Source organism: Panulirus ornatus, chromosome 58, assembly GCF_036320965.1.
Source record: "Panulirus ornatus isolate Po-2019 chromosome 58, ASM3632096v1, whole genome shotgun sequence".
NCBI classification, from domain to species: domain Eukaryota; kingdom Metazoa; phylum Arthropoda; class Malacostraca; order Decapoda; family Palinuridae; genus Panulirus; species Panulirus ornatus.
The window spans coordinates 4,470,274-4,493,038 of NC_092281.1; the positions used below are offsets into that span (position 1 = coordinate 4,470,274).

General features: G+C 39.6%; 2 protein-coding genes across 4 annotated transcripts in view; both read right to left on the reverse strand.

Annotated features, from left to right (window-relative positions):
- LOC139766860 (tRNA (guanine(37)-N(1))-methyltransferase) overlaps positions 1-7,705 on the reverse strand; it is a 132,933-nt gene extending 125,228 nt beyond the window's left edge. The window contains exon 1 of the mRNA XM_071695846.1: positions 7,691-7,705. The gene's annotated coding sequence lies outside the window, so the exon portion shown is untranslated. The remainder of the gene's footprint in view (positions 1-7,690) is intronic.
- Positions 1,266-22,492, reverse strand: LOC139766859 (uncharacterized). 3 transcript variants are annotated; one of them, XM_071695842.1, is made up of 2 exons: positions 22,385-22,492; positions 1,266-7,705 (listed from the first exon to the last, which is right to left on the reverse strand). In XM_071695842.1, exon 2 carries the CDS (start codon positions 7,535-7,537, stop codon positions 5,243-5,245), a length of 2,295 nt encoding a protein of 764 aa, XP_071551943.1. In that variant the 5' UTR covers positions 7,538-7,705; positions 22,385-22,492; the 3' UTR covers positions 1,266-5,242. The 3 variants fall into 3 exon arrangements, with proteins under 3 accessions (XP_071551943.1, XP_071551944.1, XP_071551945.1); XM_071695843.1 differs by lacking the exon at positions 22,385-22,492 and adding an exon at positions 22,289-22,316; XM_071695844.1 differs by lacking the exon at positions 22,385-22,492 and adding an exon at positions 21,672-21,690.
- Between the last annotated feature and the right edge of the window lie 273 nt (positions 22,493-22,765).

Consider the following 22,765-nt stretch of genomic DNA (forward strand, 5'->3'; position numbering starts at 1 on the left):
CCATGCCTCGTAACCATATAGTATTGTTGGAACTACTATTCCTTTAAACATACCCATTTTTGCTCTCCGAGATAATGTTTTCTCCTTCCATACATTCTTCCATCGCTCCCAGAACCTTAGACCCCTCCCCCACCCTGTGACTCGCTTCTGCTTCCACTCGCTGCGAAGTCCACTCCCAGATATCTAAAATTAAAAGTAATATAATAGCATTACACATGACAGCTAGAGACAGTGTGAACGAATGTGGCCTTATGTTTTTCCCTATCACTACCTCTCGCACGCGCAGGGAGGGGAATGCTATTTCATGCATGGCAGGATGGCAACAAGAATGAACAAAGGCAGCAAGTATGAGTACGTACATTTGTATATATGTATATGTTGAAATGTATAGCTATGTATATGCGCGTGTGTGGGCATGTATGTATATACATGTGTATATGGGTGGGTTGGGCCATTCTTTCATCCGTTTCCCTGCGCTACCTTGCTAATGCAGGAGACAGCGACAAAGTATAAATATAAATAATAAATGAAATAGTAAATCCTTTTTTCTACCTTTTCATCAATAACATTTTCATAGCTTGTATTCGTACTGATTATATATACAACCCACATTGATTTCTTTACAAAAATTCTTAATATTCCCCTCCCACCCAAAAATAAACTTGATTGTCATTTCCTGCTTTGGTGAGGTAGCACCAGGAGCAGACAATGAAGTATTCGAGGACAATATGTGGAGATAAGTGGTTTGACCGTGTAAGCAATGAAAGGGTAAGAGAGATTTGTGAATATAAAAAGTGTGAGGTTGAGAGAGCTGAAGAAGGTGTGTTGAATTGGTTTTGACATACGGGGAGAATGAATGAGGAAAGGTTGACAAAGAGGATATATTTGTTGGAAGTGGAGGAAATAAGAACAGGAAAACCAAAACCTGGATGGAAGGATGGAGTGAAAAAGATTTTGAGCGATTGGGGCCTGAACATGCAGTGTGAAAGGCGTGCATAGAATAAGAGTGAATTGGAACGATGTGGTATACTGGGGTCAACATGCTGTCAATGGACTGAACCAAGGCATGTGAAACATCTGGTGTAAACCATGGAAAGGTCCATGAGGCCTGGATGTGGATTCAGAGCTCTGTGGTTTGGGTGCATTACACATGACAGCTGAAAAACAGATGTGAGGAGATGTGGCCTTCTTTGTTCCTGGCACTACCTCACCTCACCAAAAGCAAGTAATGGCAATCGTTTTTTTTTTTTTTTTTTTTGGGGGGGGGGGGGGGGGGGGGGGCTATTAGGCATTCAAAATTTCTGTCCAGAAATCCATGTGGTTTGTACATATAATTCATATGAATAAAAGCTACGAAAATATGTTATTAATGATGAAAAGGTAGAAGAAAGGGTTTAACATGATATCCTCACACAGCATTAGTTAGAAACATTAGGTAGCAGTAGTCAGTAGGAACATTAGGTAGGAGCCTCTGGAAATGCTGTACAGAAATCTATGTGGTTTGTATATATAATCCATATGAATACAAGCTATGAAAATATGTTATTAATGATGAAAAGGTAGAAAAAAGTGTAACATGATATCTTAACAGAGCATTAGCTAGAAACATTGGGTAGCAGTAGTAACATTTGTAGGAGCCTCTACAAACACTGTGCTAGACTTCCCCTCTGCCAGTGGCCTGTTAAGGGTGAGGCACTGTAGGATATGAAATGGCACTGGAGTTTACTAGTTATGGAGACTTTTGTATTGGCCACCCCTTGAGTGAGTTCCAGTTCGAACAGGCATCATATAGATATATATATATATATATATATATATATATATATATATATATATATATATATATATATATATCTAACAACTTTCCTCCCACACCATATATTCTTAATACCTTAATACCTTCCACAGCTTTCCATGGTTTACCCCAGACGCTTCACCTGCCTTGATTCAATCCACTGACAGCACGTCAACCCCGGTATACCACATCGATCCAATTCACTCTATTCCTTGCCCTCCTTTCACCCCCCTGCATGTTCAGGCCCCGATCACACAAAATCTTTTTCACTCCATCTTTCCACCTCCAATTTGGTCTCCCTCTTCTCGTTCCCTCCACCTCCGACACATATATCCTCTTGGTCAATCTTTCCTCACTCATTCTCTCCATGTGCCCAAACCATTTCAAAACACCCTCTTCTGCTCTCTCAACCACGCTCTTTTTATTTCCACACATCTCTCTTACCCTTACATTACTTACTCGATCAAACTACCTCACACCACATATTGTCCTCATACATCTCATTTCCAGCACATCCACCCTCCAGCGCACAACTCTATCCATAGCCCACGCCTCGCAACTATATAACATTGTTGGAACCACTATTCCTTCAATCATACCCATTTTTGCTTTCCAAGATAATGTTCTCGACTTACAAACATTCTTCAAGGCTCCCAGAATTTTCGCCCCCTCCCCCACCCTATGATTCACTTCTGCATCCATGGTTCCATCCGCTGCCAGATCCACTCCCAGATATCTAAAACACTTTACTTCCTCCAGTAGTGCTAGGAAATGACAACAAAGGCCACATTCTTTCACACTCAGTCTCTAGCTGTCATATAAAAATGCACCGAAACCACAGCTCCCTTTCCACATCCAGGCCCCACAGAACTTTCCATGCTTTACCCCAAACGCTTCACATGCCCTGGTTCAATCCATTTACAGCACGTCGACCCCAATATACCACATCTTTCCAATTCACTATTCTTTGCGTGCCTTTCACCCTCCTGCATGTTCAGGCCCCGATCACTCAAAATCTTTTTCACTCCATCTTTCCACCTCCAATTTGGTCTCCCACTTCTCGTTCCCTCCACCTCTGACACATACATCCTCTGTCAATCTTTCCTCACTCATTCTCTCCATGTGACCAAACCATTTCAAAACATCCTCCTCTGCTCTCTCAACCACACTCTTTTTATTACCACACATCTCTCTTACCCTATTATTACTTACTCGATCAAACCACCTCACACCACATATTGTCCTCAAACATCTCATTTCCAGCACATTCACCCTCCTCCGCACAACTCAATCCACAGCCCACACCTCGCAACCATATAACATTGTTGGAACCACTATTCCTTCAGACATACCAATTTTTGCTTTCCGATATAATGTTATCGACTTCCACACATTCTTCAATGCTCCCAGAATTTTTGCCCCCTCCCCCACCCTATGATTCTCTTCCGCTTCCATGGTTCCATCCGCTGCCACATCCACTCCCAGATATCTAAAACACTTTACTTCCTCCAGTTTTTCTCCATTCAAACTTACCTCACAATTAACTTGACCCTAAACCCTACTGTACCTAATAACCTTACTCTTATTCACATTTACTCTCAGCTTTCTTCTTTCACACACTTTACCAAACTCAGTCACCAGCTTCTGCAGTTTCTCACATGAATCAGCCACCAGCGCTGTAACATCAGTGAACAACAATTGACTCACTTCCCAAGCTCTCTCATCCACAACAGACTGCATACTTGCCCCTCTTTCCAAAAGCCTTGCATTCACCTCCCTAACAACCCCCTCCATAAACAATTAAACAACCATGGAGACATCACACACCCCTGCCGCAAACCTACATTCACTGAGAACCAATCACTTTCCTCTCTTCCTACACGTACACATGCCTTACATCCTCGATAAAAACTTTTCACTGCTTCTAACAACTTGCCTTCCACACCATATATTCTTAATACCTTCCACAGAGCATCTCTATCAACTCTAGCATATGCCTTCTCCAGATCCATAAATGCTACATACAAATCCATTTGCTTTTCTAAGTATTTCTCACATACATCCCTCAAAGCAAACACCTGATCCACACATCCTCTACCACTTCTGAAACCACACTGCTCTTCCCCAATCTGATGCTCTGTACATGCCTTCACCCTCTCAATCAATACCCTCCCATATAAAGATAGATAGATAGGTAGATAGATATAGATAGATTCTCACAGAAGTACCTGCAGTAAGAAAAGCTGTAAGACTAAAATATATAATATACATCCTGATGACACCACTTAAAAGGAAGGTGCAAACAACATGAATATTAGGTCATAAAGTAAAGTTTGTGTGGTCTGAGTGTCTCTTACAGTATATGTTCCAATCTAAACAAACTCCTAATAACACAACTAATAACAGAGAAGCACGTGACAAAATCAAATTTGAAAAAAAAAAAAAATAAATTCCTCATAACAGTTTACCACTGATACAATACCAATCAATTAAGAAAATCTTAATACAAAATGAGATTAAAAGTTCAAAAGACAATTTCTTGTTTCAACATGCTTCAATTATTCAAAACCAAACAACCTTTAGTATTACACGAACTGTTATAGCTGTTACCTGTACACATCACAGTTAACTGAATACATCTGTCCTTTCAGATACCTGACATTCTTTATTCTGTGTATTAGATCATTACATATAACCTACCACATTCAAACTAACAATATATAACACAGAAATTAATTCACAACATACATGTTATGCCTTTCAAGCTACATCAAAACTTACATACATCTTTGGCCACACTCAAACTGAGCCACACTTTAAGGAAATGTATATGGAGAGTTTCTTACATTTAATAAGCAATATAGAAAACTTCGTACATATTTTTGCTATTTGGGCTCTTGACAAGTTTGGAAATAAATGCACTGCTTTTTTAAACTCTTAAGTACATGGCTTTCAGTAACAGGGTAAAAAGCTTTCCTCGGGGTCTCTCTGTCCTTTGTCAGCCTCTTCTGTTGAGACAGACCAGCAGCTAAGCAAAATTAGTTCCAACAAATGGATCACATCTCCATGCACTTGATTCATCTCATGTACTCAAGAAAGGAACTTATGATAATTGACAGAACTAAGTAATTAGCCCTGGCAGTGTACAACTAAAGCATATGGTGCATCAACACAGCTTTAATGACCACACAAAATGTAACCCAGGTTGTTCCCTGTAACTGAAGTAGCCATGAAGGCTGCTTCAATCTAGAAACTAAACTACATTCTTTTATGTCCTAATGAGATATATTTACAGTTCATTATCTACTTTCAACATACTGAAAAATATCCTAATGAGAAACATTTACAGTTCATTATCTACTTTTAACATGCTGAAAAACAATAATACTAACAAAAGAATAAAACATTCATTTGTTTATCATTCAACACTTGTAATCGACGAATGAACTAAGTTGTTAACTTATTTGGCAAGAAATTTGGAGCACCCAATACAGGAGCTTCAGTATCTGGGAAATTTTCTGAACCCTCTAAAGCTGTGACTGACCCATCTTGACCAACCTCCACAGGGTATCGCATCAGGTGTCCCTCAATTTTACAAGGCTCCTCGGCTGCATACGCATTCCAGTTGCTGTCCGCAATTTCATTTACAGCTTGCATACAGTCTACTGAACCTGGATTCATATGTATTTCATCAACAATTCCTAAGTGTTCCGCCCACAGAGACATCCTGAACTCAAAAACAGACCCACGAGCCTCACCGCTAACTTCTCTCACATGCATAGGCTGAAAACTTCCTACTGCAATCTCAGAATCTCTTGTGCCACCCATGCTTCGTTGATTAATGTTTGCAGAACCAACAATAATATAGTCATCATCAACAATCATCATTTTAGAGTGTACATAAATCATAAGCCTAGCCTTTTCCCTGATAAGAAAAGCTGGAGTCTCTGGATCTGGGGAAGACAAATCTTCAGGGATTTCTTCTGGGCATTCCCCTTTCCCTAAACAGAAGAATGATAGATAATCTCTTGGATGGGTGTCAAGTTCATTAGCTTCAATAGCCTGAGCTATGGCACGATACATCATCTCCATGGTGCGGTGCTGCCAATGGAGTATCTCCTGAACAGGACCACTTGTGGGGTCTCCTTCAGGGAACATTGGCACTACAACATAAACTGCCATATGTTCTCCAGCATTTATCTTCTCTACTATACGCTGAGTAATTTCCTGTGGTATTAGATGGTGTGCCTTTGTACTCTGTTCATCATCCCAACAAAAAGCCGATCCTAAAAAGTACTGATTTTCAATGTAAAGGAAATTATCTGCACGTCTTATCTGATGAATGTAAGCTCTATGTATACTATCATCTACAAATTTACCTTTTCGTTTGGGAATGGTGGATATTTTATCAAAACTGAAGAGAGCAGAATCAGATGTGATGGACCTAAAAAGTTGGGCGCTCCACAACATATCTTCTTCACATGCTGCCGAGGCTTCTAATGCAAATTCTTCACCTGAAATGGGAAGAAGGCGAGATTCTCTGTCTTTAACCTGATTCCTCCATCGTTCTGTAAAATTTGCAAGAACATCCAGGGCTATAGGACCATCTACACGGCAGTGAATATCATGCCATGGCTGACGAGGACCACATTCACACGTGGTTGTTGCAACACCGTTATAAAAGTCTCCTTTATGAAGAGTTTGTAAAGTCTTGAAAAGTTCATGTTCTGGAGTATCATACCGACCATCAGTTATATCCAGGCCTCCTACGAAAGCACGAATTCTTGGCATATCTTCATCGTCAAGAGGGCAATCTAAAACAACAGTTTTCTGGTGGTGCGTATAACATGTCTGAGCAAACTGATCTTGAAAGAAAGATGCCATTCCTTCCAGGTTACGTAATCTGGGTACTACAGCAACTTCAACATCAGAATCTTCAAAATATGTCCTTGTTTCCTCATCATGAGTGCCCATAAAGCCAGCTGTCACTCCAGTGCTCATTTTCTCATTCCATATCATCACCAACACACGTACACCTTCAGCTGCCTTTCTTATCAACAGTTCACCAACAGTTTCTCCCTTTCCTTCTTCTTCAGAATCATCATCACCCCTGACCAAGATAGTATTTGTGAATACACTCCATCCGCTGATATAGATGAATCTTTGAGCACCATTTAGAGCTTTGTATAAGTCAATCCATGCACAAGGTGGAGCATATATTTCACCACTGGCTGTTGGGATACCTTCAAAGATTGACAGTTGTGGGCAGTGAGCATCCTGGTACAATCTAACCTCGCAGCCTTCTCGCAATGGAAAGTAACAATCTGGGACCTCAAATGTTGCTTCAATCAACTCCTTTGGGACATAGTTCATTTTAAGATTGATGCGCCCATCACAGCCTGAGAGTGGGTACCATCCCTCCAGTGTTTCCCCATCCATGAGGTCTTCTGGCCTGATACTGACTTCTCCCAGGACTCCAGCACTAAAGTGATCTTTGTCCAAAACCTGGATCTGTAGTTCATCAGCAGGATGGCATACAGGAATCCTATGCGATTCCTGCCACTTAGGTGACAAGTCATTGTTGATTACAGCTGTCTTACAAATAACACAATTTCCTATCTTGATTTGAGCAAACGAATCAGAAGTGTCTTTAGGATCAATATCAAAGAAGGCAGTATCACAATCAGGCAAATTTTCTGCTTCAATAAGGTCAATATAGAGATATCCTCTTAACATAACCATTTTGATACAGCCAAAATAACACTGTAACTTGGCGTCCTTATAGTGGCAGGACAGTTTAAATCGTGTGGCTACTACATACAAAAGAGCGTGCAAGCAACCATGTGTGGGCCTCTCACATACAAAATATCAACAAGTTACGGATCCATCACCTACTGTCAGCAGTGAAGCCTGTGGAAAAATGAACAGCATTAGTAACAATGAAAATTATATCAAAAGAACAGTTGACAAGAAATCATGTGTAATACAGAAAGCAAAATATTATAATAATAATGACCAGTCTTTGAACACTAACATTAACTACCATCATAAAAAGTTTTATAATTCTATTCATTTACAGAAAATAATCATTGTTCAAAATGCACTTCAGTTTTCTGATTTCACTCGTATTAAATATGCAATTCTGACTTGATCAGAAGTTTATTCTCCTATTTGCAATAGGAAATGCTGAATACAATGGTAACATATGATTTAAACATAGCTCATAAGCCAATTCAAGCAATACAATTAGACAAACATAGCCCTAAAAAGTCTGTCTAGATAAGAATATCTTGTTAAAAACCAATAATTGGAATAATTTAACATTTTATTATATAATACTTTGTCGCTGTCTCCCGCGTTAGCGAGGTAGCGCAAGGAATCAGACGAAAGAATGGCCCAACCCACCCACATGCACATTTATGTACATACATGACCAAACATGCACATATACATACCTATACATCTCAATGTATACATATATATACACACACACAGACATGTACATATATACACATGTACATATTTCATACTGTCTGCCTTTACTCATTTCCGTTGCCACCCTGCCACACATGAAATGACAACCCCCGTCCCCCTGCATGTGTGCGAGGTAATGCTAAGAAAAGACAACAAAGGCCACATTCGTTCACACTCAGTCTCTAGCTGTCATGTATAATGCACCAAAACCACAGCTCCCTTTCCACATCCAGGCCCCACAAAACTTTCCATGGTTTACCCCAGCTGCTTCACATGCCCTGGTTCAATCCACTGAAAACACATCAACCGCGGTATACCACATCATTCCAATTCACTCTATTCCTTGCAAGCCTTTCACCCTCCTGCATGTTCAGGCCCCGATCACTCAAAATCTTTTTCACTCCATCTTTCCGCCTTCCCACTTCTCGTTCCCTCCACCTCTGACACATATATCCTCTTGGTCAATCTTTCCTCACTCATTCTCTCCATATGACACATATATCCTCTTGGTCAATCTTTCCTCACTCATTCTCTCCATGTGACCAAACCATTTCAAAACACGCTCTTCTGCTCTCTCAACCACACTCTTTTTATTACCACACATCTCTCTTATCCTTTCATAACTTACTTGATCAAAACCACCTCACACCATATATTGTCCTAAAACATCTCATTTCCAGCAAATCCACACAACTCTATCTATAACCCAAGCCTCGCAACCATATAACATTGTTGGAACCATTCCTTCAAGCATACCTATTTTTGCTTTCCAAGATAACGTTCTCAATTTCCACACATTTTTCAATACTCCCAGAACTTTCGCCTCCTCCCCCACCCAATGATTCACTTCTGCTTCCATGGTTCCATCTGCTGCCAGATCCACTCCCAGATATCTAAAACACTTCACTTCCTCCAGTTTTTCTCCATTCAAACTTACCTCCCATTTGACTTGTCCCTCAACCCTACTGTACCTAATACCTTGCTCTTATTCACATTTATTCTCAGCTTTCTTCTTTCACACACTTTACCAACTGCAGTCACCAGCTTCTGCAGTTTCTCACCGAAATCAGCCACCAGTGCTGTATCATCAACGAACAACTGACTCAATTCCCAAGCTCTCTCATTCACAACAGACTGCATACTTGCCCCTCTTTCCAAAACTCTTGCATTCACCTCCCTAACAACCCCATCCATAAACTAATTAAACAACCATGGAGACATCACGCACCCCTGCCACAAACCAGCATTCACTGAGAACCAATCACTTTCCTCTCTTCATACTCGTACACAAGCCTTAAATCCTCGATAAAAACTTTTCACTGCTTCTAACAACTTGCCTCCCACACCATATATTGTTAATACCTTCCACATAGCATCTCTATCAACTCTGTCATATGCCTTCTTCAGATCCATAAATGCTACACACAAATCCATTTGCTTTTCTAAGTATTTCTCATACATTCTTCAAAGCAAACACCTGATCCACACATCCTCTACCACTTCTAAAACCACACAGCTCTTCCCCAATCTGATGCTCTGTACATGCCTTCACCCTCTCAATCAATACCCGCCCATATAATTTCCCAGGAATACTCAACAAACTTATACCTCTGTAGTTTGAGCACTCACTTTTATCCCCCTTTGCCTTTGTACAATGGCACTATGCAAGCATTCCACCAATCCTCAGGCACCTCACCATGAGTCATACATACATTAAATAACCTTACAAACCAGTCAACAACACAGTCTCCCCCTTTTTTAATAAATTCCACTGCAATACCATCCACACCCACTGCCTTGCCGGCTTTATCTTCCGCAAAGCTTTTACTACCTCTTCTCTGTTTACCAAATCATTCTCCCTAACCCTCTCACTTCGCACATCACCTCAACCAAAACACACTATATCTGCCACTCTATCATCAAACACATTCAACAAACCTTCAAAATACTCACTCCATCTCCTCATCACCAGTACTTGTAATTACCTTACCATTAGCCCCCTTCACTGATGTTCCCATTTGTTCCATTGTCTTCCGCACTTTATTTACCTCCTTCCAAAACTTCTTTTTATTCTCCCTAAAATCTAATGATACTCTCTCACTCCAACTCTCATTTGCCCTCTTTTTCAAATGCCTCTCTCTTCTCTTTCACTGATAATCTTACTTCTTCATCCCACCACTCACTACCCTTTCTAATCTGCCCACCTCCCACACTTCTCATGCCACAAGCATCTTTTGTGTAAGCCATCACTGCTTCCCTAAATACATTCCATTCCTCCCCCACTTCCCTTATGTCCTTTGTTCTCACCTTTTTCCATTCTGTACTCAGCCTCTCCTAGCACTTCCTCACACAAGTCTACTTCCTAAGCTCACTTACTCTCACCACTCTCTTCACCCTAACATTCTCTCCTTTTCTGAAAACCTCTACATATCTTTACCTTCGCCTCCACAAGATAATGATTAGACATCCTTCCAGTTGCACCTCTCAGCACATTAACATCCAAAAGTATCTCTCGCACGACTATCAATTAACACGTAATCCAATAACACTCTCTGGCCATCTCTCCTACTTAAATACGTATACTTATGTATATATCTCTTTTTAAACCAGGTTTTCCCAATCACCAGTCCTTTTTCAGCGCATAAATCTACAAGCTCTTCACCATTTCCATTTACAACACTGAACACCCCATGTACACCAATTATTCCCTCGACTGCCACATTACTCACCTTTGCATTCAAATCACCCATCACTATAACCTGGTCTCATGCATCAAAACTACTAACACACTCAGTCAGCTGCTCCTAAAACGCTTGCCTCTCATGATCTTTCTTCTCATGCCCAGGTGCATATGCACCAATAATCACCCATCTCTCTCCATCTTTAAAAATTAAACTCAACTGATATTTCGAAGTTCTTCCCAATATAGTGTAACTTAATCATGCTTTTTTACAAAAGTGAACCTCTTCCTCATAAATATTCACATAGCAAGCACCAATGGCTAATTTTATCCACAATTGTCCATACAAACCAAACTTAACATATTCTGAACACTTGTAATCTGTTGCCTGCCTTAGGTTCAGGCATAAAACCCTTAAAATCTCAGTCAGTAGCACTGTCCTATAGTAAATAAAGAGAACTCCCAACTTGCAACACTTTATGTAACTATATCTCATGCTGGTCAGATAGCCTCTGGCTAAAGCATGATTTTCCATATGTTCAAAGGAAAGAATTAAAGACAAACCATACATAAATAATATAAAATCAATGAGCATACAACCCATACATTAAGTCAATGTCCTGATAGGTGAGGGTCAAATCATACACAAATAATATAAAATCAATGAGGCAACAACCCATATATTAAGTGAATGTCCTGATAGGTAAGGGTCTATCTTCACATTTATTAATTCTGTTCACTGTTTAACTGCACTGTTTCATGCCATCTCTTACATATCTTATTATCCTTCCCGAAAGAAACAAAGCTCAAGGGTAAGAATGGTTTGGAAAATATCTTAGAAGTAAAGCCAGGGGCTGGTGAAAGGACAAGAGATAAGGAAGGACTGGCAGGACCCTTGAAGCAGGGGTTTTGGGAGTGTGAGATAGAATGTAAGGAAGTAAATTCTAGACTGATGCGGGTGCAACTGAGATTGTGGATGACAAAATATGGGTGATCATTGGTGCTTAGGCACCTGGCCATGAGAAGAAAGGTCATGAAAGGCAAGTGTTTTGGGAGCAGCCAGTCATTGTGTCAGCAGTTTTGATGCAAGATGCCAGGTATTAGTGATGAATGACTGAAGTGCAAAGATAAGTAATGTGGCAGTTGAAGGTATAAGTGGGGCACATAGGGTATTCAGTTTAATGAATGGAAATGGAGAACAGATTGTGGAGCTGTGTGCAAATAAGGAATTTGTGACTGGGAATATCGTTTGTAAATAGATATACACGAGTATACATATGCGAGTAGGAGAGATGGTCAATGTGCATCATTAGATTGGTAGGCACATACAAAAGAGACTTTTGGATGTAAATGTGCTGAAAGGGGCAGCTGGTAGGATGTCTGATCACTATCTTGTAGAGGTGAGTTTAAAGGTTTGTAAAAAAATTCAAAAAAGAGGAAACAACGTCGATGAAAAGAGAGGTGAAAGTAAATGAACTTGAAAGAAGACTTGTATAAAGAAATACCAACAGAGACTGAGTGGAGAATGGCAAATGATGAGAGTAAATGAAAAAAAGGGGAGTGGGTGAGGAATGAGTGGTATTTAGGGAAGCAGTGATAGCATGTGGCATGCAAAAAATGGGAGGTGGGCAGATTAAAAAGGGTAAAGTGAAACGGGATGAAGTAGTAAAGTTGTGGGTGAAAGAGAAAATAGAGGAGTTTGGGCATTACTTACAGGGGAAAAGAGCAACTGATTGAGAAATATACAAGAGAAAGTAGCAAGAGGTCAAGAGAAAGGTGCAGGGGTTGGAAAAAGAGTGCAAAATGAGAGTTGGGGCGAGCAAGTATCAGTAAACTTTAGAGACAATAAAAACATGTATGAAAGGCAGGAGAATAAATGGGAACACTGTTGACGCAGGCAAAAGGGGAAGTGATAACAGATATTGGTTAAGTTAGGAGAAGATGGAGAGAGTATTTTAAAGGACTGTTAAATGTGTTTTGATGATAGTGGCAGGTGGGTGTTTTGGTTGGGGTAGTGTGCAAGGTAAGAGTCCTGGAGAGTGGTTCAGTAAACAGAGAAGAGGAGGAGATGAAAGCCTTGCTCAAGAAGAAACTGGACAAGGCGAATGGAGTGGATGGCACTGCAACTGAATTTGTTAAAAATAGTCTAAATCAAATATACCTAAACTGAGAGGTCCTTGTATGCAAAGTAATAAAAAAAATGCACATTCTTTAACATTTTCCTCAGATAAAAGATGATATGGGCAAAATAACAGTTTAGTTATTCTTTGCAACTAGCTTTTGACATAAAACAATTTTGTCTTGCAATGGTAAAACAGTTCAGATAAAAGGAGACAGTCATGGGGCAAGTTTAGGAGCACTGTGCTTAATTCTTATCTCTTATCAAATATGGCAATCATCTATTCATATTATCAAATATGGAAATAGTGGCGAGGGCTATATCGGGGAAAGTGTGGGACCAACATATGTGAACTTTGGGAAAACTTTAAAAATCAACAGCAGCTGAGATTTTTCTCAGTTTGCAATATCCAAGTTCAAATACATCAGACACCTATGACTGAGTATGCTACCAACTGCTGACAATGTCAGCAAGCCAAAAACATACCTTGTGGCCATTTGTACCACTGCCTACAACTTCCCCAGGAGTAGTCATTCCAAGTGGTCCCTAACTGGAGACTAAACAGACACTTGAGCTACCATAATCGTAATCTGATGATGCACAGTTCACTACTATTATGTCAACTAATGATTTAATGGTTCCCAACCTCATCTGAATTCCAGGCGATGTTTGATCCCACATTTACCACCAACACTCTACCACCAGTTTTCTTTATGAATGTTTGCAGTTTCCCAAACTGCAAGATAGCGCTGGGAACATTTAAAGAATTTCAAGGATATAAGCATTTTTTATTTGGCTCCTATTCCAAGTTTTAGAAACAGAAGCACAAGGAGGTCAGGAGTTCCAATTCCACACTCTGACCCTTTAGTCACCACCTATGACATAAAAGGAACATGTTTCATCGTAAAAGGTGTACATTATGAATACAAGCTCCCCATCTCTTTTTCCTACATAAAAAACCTATTGATGGAATTTCTTAGTTTCTGAATAAACAATGACAGTTGTATTTTTGCACATAATTTGGATACAAAAAAATTATTAGTACAGGTATTATGTTACCATCATAATTTGCCGATTTTTTTGTGTTAAAGTTTCATGCAAAAATATAAGTATAATTACAAAGGGTAGGAAGAGAGGAAAGTGATTGGTTCCCAGTGAATGACAGTTTGCGGCAAGGATGCGTGATGTCTCTATGGTTGTTTAATTTGTTTATGGATCGGGTTGTTAGAGAAATGAATGCAAGACTTTTGGAGAGAGGGACAAGTATGCAGTCTGTTGTAGATGAGAGGGCTTGGGATGCGAGTCAGTTGTTGTTCGCTGATGACACAGCACTGGTGGCTGATTCGAGTGAGAAACTCTAGAAGTTGGTGACAGTTTCGTAAAGTGTGTGAAACAAGAAAGCCGAGAGTAAATGTGAATAAGAGCAAGGTTATAAGGTTATTAGGTTCAGTAGGGTTGAGGGTCAAGTAAATTGGGAGGCGAGTTTGAAAATTGGAGGAAGTGAAGTGCTTTAGATATCTGGGAGTGGATTTGGCATGGAAGCAGACGTGAGTCACAGGGTGGGGGAGGGGACGAAGGTTCTGGGAGCATTGAAGAATGTGCGCAAGGCAAGAATATTATCCCGGAGAGGAAAAATGGGTATGTTAGAAAGAATTGTGGTTCCAACAATGTTATATGGTTGTGAGGTATGGGCTATAGATAGGATTGTGCAGAGGAGGGTGGTGGTGTTGGAAGTGAGATGTTTGAGGACAATATGTGCTGTGAGGTGGTTTGATTGAGTAAGTAATGAAAGGGTAAGAGATGTTTGGTAATAAAAAGTGTGTGGTTGAGAGAGCAGAAGAGGGTGTATTGAAATGGTTTGGTCACATGGAGAGAATGAGTGAGGAAAGATTGACAAAAAGGATACATGTATCAGAGGTGGAGGGAACAAGGAGAAGTGGGAGACCAAATTGGAGGTGAAAGGATGGAGTGAAAAAGATTTTTGAGAGATCGGGGCCTGAACATACAAGAGGGTGAAAGGGATGCAAGGCTTAGAGTGAATTGGAACGATGTGGTATACTGGGGTCGACGTGCTGTCAATGGATTGAACCAGGGCATGTGAAGCATCAGGGGTAAAACATGGAAAGTTTTGTGGGGCCTGGATGTGGAAAGGGAGCTGTGGTTTCAGTGCATTACACATGACAGCTACAGACCGAGTGTGAACGAATGTGGCCTTTTATCTTTTCCTAGCGCTACCTCGCGGGGGGAGGGAGGATGCTATTTCATGTTTGGCGGGGTGGTGGCAGGAATGAATAAAGGCAGCAAGTAAGAATATGGTTTGATCGAGTGAGTAATGTAAGGGTAAGAGATATGTGTGGAAATAAAAAGAGCGTGGTTGAGAGAGCAGAAGAGGGTGTTTTGAAGTGGTTTGGGCACATGGAGAGGATGAGTGAGGAAAGATTGACCAAGAGGATATATGTGTCGGAGGTGGAGGGAACAAGGAGAAGAGGGAGACCAAATTGGAGGTGGAAAGATGGAGTGAAAAAGATTTTGTGTGATCGGGGCCTGAACATGCAGGAGGGTGAAAGGAGGGCAAGGAATAGAGTAAATTGGAGCGATGTGGTATACCGGGGTTGACGTGCTGTCAGTGGATTGAATCAAGGCATGTGAAGCGTCTGGGGTAAACCATGAAAAGCTGTGTAGGTATGTATATTTGCGTGTGTGGACGTATGTATATACACGTGTATGGGGGGGGGTTGGGCCATTTCTTTCGTCTGTTTCCTTGCGCTAACTCGCAAATGCGGGAGACAGCGACAAAGTATATAAAAAAAAAAAAAAAAAAAAATTCATTTATATATCATACTTTGTCGCTGTCACCCGCATTAGCGAGGTAGCGCAAGGAATCAGACGAAAGAATGGCCCAACCCACCCACATACACATGTATATACGTACACGACCACACACGCCCATATACATACCTACACATCTCAATGTATACATATACATACACACACAGACATATACATATATACACATGTACATAATTCATAGTCTGCCCTTTTCATTCCCGTCGCAACCCTGCCACACATGAAATGACAGCCCCCTCCCCCCAGATGTGCGTGAGGTAGCTAGCGCTAGGAAAAGACAACAAAGGCCACATTCATTCACACTCAGTTTCTAGCTGTCATGTATAATGCACCAAAACCACAGCTCCCTTTCCATATCCAGGCCCCACAAAACTTTCCATGGTTTACCCCAGACGCTTCACATGCCCTGGTTCAATCCATTGACAGCACATCAACCCTGGTATACCACATCGTTCCAATTCACTCTATTCCTTGTACGCCTTTCACCCTCCCGCATGTTCAGGCCCTGATCACTCAAAATCTTTTTCACTCAATCTTTCCGCCTACAGTTTGGTCTCACTTCTCCTCGTTCCCTCCACCTCTGACACATACATTCTCTTGGTCAATCTTTCCTCACTCATTCTCTCCATGTGACCAAACCATTTCAAAACACCCTCTTCTGCTCTCCCAACCACACTCTTTTTATTACCACACATCTTTCTTACCCTTTCATTACTTACTCGATCAAACCACCTCACACCACATATTGTCCTCAAATATCTCAATTCCAGCACATCCACCCTCCTCCACACAACTCTATCCATAGCCCACGCCTTGCAACCATATAACATTGTTGGAAACACTATTCCTTCAAACATACCCACTTTTGCTTTCCATGATAACATTCTCAATTTCCACACATTTTCTAACGCTCCCAGAACTTTCGCCCACTCCCCACCCTATGATTCACTTCCACTTCCATGGTTCCATCCGCTGCCAAATCCACTCCCAGATATCTACAACACTTTACTTCCTCCAGTTTTTCTCCATTCAAACTTACCCCCCATTTGAATTGTCCCTAAACCCTACTCTACCTAATAACCTTGCTCTTATTCACATTTACTCTCACCTTTCTTCTTTCACACACTTTACCAAACTCAGTCACCAGCTTCTGCAGTTTCTCACCCGAATCAGCCACCAGAGCTGTATCATCAGCGAACAGCAACTGACTCACTTCTCAAGCTCTCTTGTCCACAACAGACTGCATACTTGCCCCTATTTCCCAAACTCTTGCATTCACCTCCCTAACAATCCCCTCCATAAACAAATTAAACAACCATGGAGACATCACACACCCATGCCGCAAACCAACATTCACCGAGAACTACATATACATTGAAATGTATAGGTATGTATATGTGTATGTGTGGATATGTATGTATATACATGTGTATGTGGGTGGGTTGGGCCATTCTTTTGTCTGTTTCCTTGTGCAACCTCGCTAATACAGGAGACAGCTACAAAGTATAATAAAAAAATAATTACAAAGAAAATATATAGGTACTATATGAGTACACTATAAAGTTATGCCTTCAATGTAATATCAAGTGTGCATTGCACTTCAATGTATGTAAAGAGTACATCTACATGAAATCACTTGGAAAAATAATTGTTCATACACAAGTAGCTCACTACCTCAACATGGTCTAATCAGAGCCATACTACATCAAAAAGGAGGAAATTACACTATATCTTTTTCCAGTTTTCCTTCTACTTAGGAAAAACATTCACATGTGCAAGAATTATAATTTTTCATATCAAAAAAGGGCTTATATCAAACCCCAAACAAAATAGTAATATCAGATAATCAACAAAAAAAGTTCCACAAACACAAATAAAACAAATTACTGCATACATTATTTCTTCCGCCTAAAAAAAAGGGGAGAGGGTGTTTGTTACCACTGCATTGCTCAGGGAAGGAATTCTAACAGCAGAAAGTGTTAGTTGAATGTTAAAACAGGATATTTTAGCTATAAATTTAAGCTGCCAAGGGAGGTTAAAAGTGTCTTAAATGGGTTCTGTTAATTCTTTACAACCGTTTAGCCATTTCAAAATAAAACCAATATTTACCCCCCCTACGTTCATATCCCTCACCACTACCCCTGCCATTCACATCCCTACCACTACCCCCAATGTAATGTAGAAAATAACATACAATGCTCCAAATCACCTTCTACAGCTTTTACTCTATTCTCTAAATATTACTCTACCAATGCAGAACATCACTCACAATCCAAGGGTTATACAAAATAAATACAAAGGAATTCAAATAGCGACAAACCAATGGGTCCTTCCAAGTCCGTGGCCGTGGAAGACATCAGAAAATCACAGATTAGTATGGTAAAAGTTAAAGGTATACTAATAATCAAAAGAGTATAACCTGCAAATTGCCAATGTGGCTTAGTAGGCACAAATGATACAAGTCATGGATTTGAAGCAAAATATCTATCTAGTCTACTATACAATTATCTATAGTTGTACTGCTTTCAATGACTATTTGGCAAATCATTCCATATGTTCACAATCCTGTTGTAGAAAAATTACTTCACCTCATTCATGGTAAAACATTCCCCCATGAGTTTGTTGTATCCATTAGGTTGAGTGAAATCAGAAATTAAGTCTAAAATAACTTGATAAAGATTATCAAAACCTTTGAAATTTTTAAATACTTTTATTAGATCAACTCTTAACCTTCTCTTTTCAAGGATAAATGGATTCAAGTCATTTAATATGCTATCAAAGGATCTATTTCTCAGCCCAGTAATCATCTTGGTAGCTTGACACAAAACTCGCACCATTCTTTCAGTTTTTTTAACGGGTAACCAAAACTGAACACAACATTCAAGATGGGGACAAACCAATGAATTGTAGAGTAAGAATGACTTCCTTGGACTTGAATTCAAAGGCCATATCTATGCATCCAAGAATTTTGTTCACTCTTTTCACTACTTTCATTTCAGTGTAAAACTAAAGTGGGGACAAGTTTGAAGAAATGTAAATTACCTAATTGTACAGTGTAGGAGGGAGAGCTACATACTTGGTTTCAAACTGTTGGATCACTCAAGATGGACACACAGAAAGGGACACTCAACAGTATCAAAACCAACAATTTGAAATAAAACCTTTTCAATAATTCTCAAATTCTCTTCAACTCCAGCAAAATAATGAAATTGCCTCATACACCAATGGATTTGGGAAAAAAGACTTAGGGGACTGCAAAATGCAGCTATAAGAGAGGAAAAAAGTAGCTACAAGAGAGGAAACAAAGTGCAGCATAAACTGGATATGATGATAATGAAAAAAGTGCAGCATAAACTGGATATGATGATAATGAAAAAAGTATCATAAACTTTACAATAAGGTAGGTGACAATATAGCAAAATTACTGCAAGTGTTACTAAAGAAAGATGAAAACAAGATTGCTTATAAAATTAGTAAAAAGACTGAAAATGAGTGAGCACATGAAATGCAAAATAAAGCTAGTGGATGTCAGCTATGACTGCTGCCTTTTACCTTCTGAATAATATAGGTGGGATGAATTACTAGTTAGCCACATCTCAAAACTAGGAAACGTGTTACTGGTATAGGTTTGTGGGGGCTTGGCTAACAACTGACAACACTTAATAGGCACAGCTCATTTTTCTTAACTAAATATTTCTGCAGCAACCACTATGTGCTAACCCTGCCTTTTTGCAAAATGGTAAGAGCAGTAGGTACATGTAAGGGAAGGAACATATAGGGAAGACCATTAGGTAGAAGTAGTGAGTAGGAGCACTAGGTAAAAGTAGTCAGTGGGAACATCAGGTACGAGCCTCTGCAGGCACTGCACTAGAGTTGCCCTCTGCCACTGGTCTGTTATGGGTGAAGTACTAAAGGCTAAGAAGTGTCAGGAGTTCAATGTTTATGGAGACTATTGCTGTGGTGACCCCTTAGGGAGTTCCAGTTGGATCAGGCACCAGAGACATAGTTAGACAGACAGTCTCGCTGTGATAATTTCTTTCTAAATAGCCACCTAACATTGGTATTGTGCTGCAGCATTCTACAGTACTATTCAATTGTTTTACTATTACTGTAATAAAATTGTGAATTTGTGCTTATGAGTCAGATTGCAATAAATTGTGCTAAGTCAAAGTGCTAGTTAAAAGACTTTATAGTAGGGTTGACATTTTTGGATTCGACTCGGATCTGTGGGCCATGATAAAGGAGTGTAATCATGTGGGCCATGATAAACGAGTGTAATCAAACACATGTCCAGACAAGGAAGGATGATTCCACGGCCATCACTTCATTCCTCAGGAAGGAAGATTCCAGGGATATTACTACATTCCTCACAAAGAATCTGTGTCATCTACCCAGATCATGATATGCTGAGGTCCAGTTCTGCAGTGTACAATCACTTTCTGATGGAATCCTGCCAAATCATACAAGACTGCCCATTTAACTTAAAGCTGAGGGTTACTGCTGATGGAAACCATCTGCACGTTGCAAGTGATAATAAGGAACACAAATATGGAAACTACTGCAATACTACGTGTGTCAAATGTCAGTAATAAAGACAAAGTTATCTTTGGGGAGATACTGCTATACATGGGTAAACCAAACATTTTTATTGTAAAACTGCACAAATACATTAAAGTCATAGTACATGACTAAATGCATTGCCATGGATTTTAGTATCCATGGTAATGCATTTAGTCAGGTAATATACTAAAATTCGGGTTAAAATCATACACAATCCTTAAAAAAACAGCTAGTAATTATTCTGTCATGTCAGTCAAATAACTTAGTTATTCAACCCAATAACTTCAGTTAAATAACCCATGGTTATTCAGCAAGGAGTCCCTAGTCAAATAACCCATAAGTAAAGTACAATGATCTACTTCGTACTGCACAAGTCATTGTAATCTCAGAGTATTCCCATCATAGAACAAAATCAATCATCCAAAGCTGCATAATTTCAATGCATGGCTATATACCGGTAATTCATCTAACATGACTACAGGAACTTAAAACTCAAAACCAATCACAAGCTAGTCCATCCTGAAGAATATGAATCAAAACTATTTACCTCAAGTTACACACTATCTCCTTACCTGTTATATATTCCACTTATCTCCATTAATATCCAGCTATCAATACAGTGCTGTACTGAATATCCAACCACACCTCCTAGAGGGAATATTTTCATTTAATAGTAGTGTAGTGCTTCCACTGCCTTGATAGTTACTTGAAAAATACGTAGAAATGGAAGAAATAGACCGAATAATGAAAAAAAAATGCTTCAAACACTACCGAGTGAAGTACCTGTAAGGTGAAGTTTAATGTAAAGTACAAGATTAATGTCTAACATAATATTCTAATGCTGATGTCTTCCTTTCTAAAGTACACAAAATAAACTATCATTCTACCTCCTTTCAGTATCATTCCCCTTACATTACATTCCTCTTCTCATCAGCCATAAAATCATTCTATCGATATATATATCTAAATATTGAGAGAACATTGAAGCATACTTGATGGTTTCTACTTTCTTATTATACTCATGGGGTATCACTCACAGTAAATCATAGACATTTGAAGGCACTGTATTCCTATCCAAGTTATAGAAGTAACACTACTTCACCTTATGAATTTGCCTACAACTGAACAACACACACATGGTACCTTCGAGCAGCCAATCACTCATCATAATTCCTTCTGATTGCAAAAATACCTACAGCCTGAAGAACATGAGTCACCGGTGGCCAGCTTGAAGCGAGTGTGATAAACTACTGTAAAAAGGCAATATTACACTACCTTGGTACTTCCTACCGTTGGATGTGGCTACTCGAGAATACAAGATTAAGAGACCTAAATGATTAGACCAATGAAATTTTGACGAAAAAAAAATAAATTCTTGTAACCCGTACAACACAAAAGTTTTAAGTTTGTTGTACACTTGTTGAAATGTTGCTGCCAACTAAACATGTATGACCGAGGGACACGTGTTTAATGTTGTCAGCTGTGGACAAAATTCTAATATAAAAACATTATCGTTAATCCTGTTATGCCAGTGTGAATTTGCATTGAAATTTCCAAAACAGTAAATCATCCTGACAGATCATGTATGACAATTTTTTTTTTTTTTTACGCCTTTAATCATAATGTAACTAAGGAACGCCTATGGTACTCTAATATATGGTACAGGACAATGTCATTAAGTTATATGCAAATACATGAAATGACAGTATAACAATACAACCCTTTTAACACGACCACTGATAGGGTGGTGTCCTACGAGAAACGGTCGTGAGCCACAGAAGGAAAATATGCAATGACAAAATAAGTTCCTCACAATGTCAATAGTTGCCATCAAATTAACCCCCCGTAGTAACTGCTTACACTACTAAAGCCACACTGATAGTGGTGCCCATAAATGGTTATAGCTCACCTAAATGAGTGACGCTTAAAGAAGCTGTTTCCAGTATGTACACACATTCACTTGTGGGTGACAAGCCACACTGTCCACTGCCGCCAACATTGTACAGTCTCACCACAGCACTGCCAACCTTTCCGTTGTGTTTCCCTTTTTTTTTTTTGTTCCTTAGATGAATTTGAGTTAAAATTTATGTAATAAATTCCTGTGACATTTCGTCCTCCAGTACGAAAGATACCGCAAAAAATTTCGGTAACATATGATTACACCGATCAAGAAAACTTTAGAAATGTTAACGGACAGTAATCTACTTTCCCCTTGACAGTTATAGGTAGGTCTTTTGATAATAACCAATAACTTGGGAGAACACACGAGTATGAAACACATTTGAATAAT

Excerpts from the sequence above, each read along its gene's own strand:
- LOC139766859 (XM_071695842.1), bottom strand. The coding sequence starts at position 7,537 with ATGGTTATGTTAAGAGGATATCTCTATATTGACCTTATTGAAGCAGAA.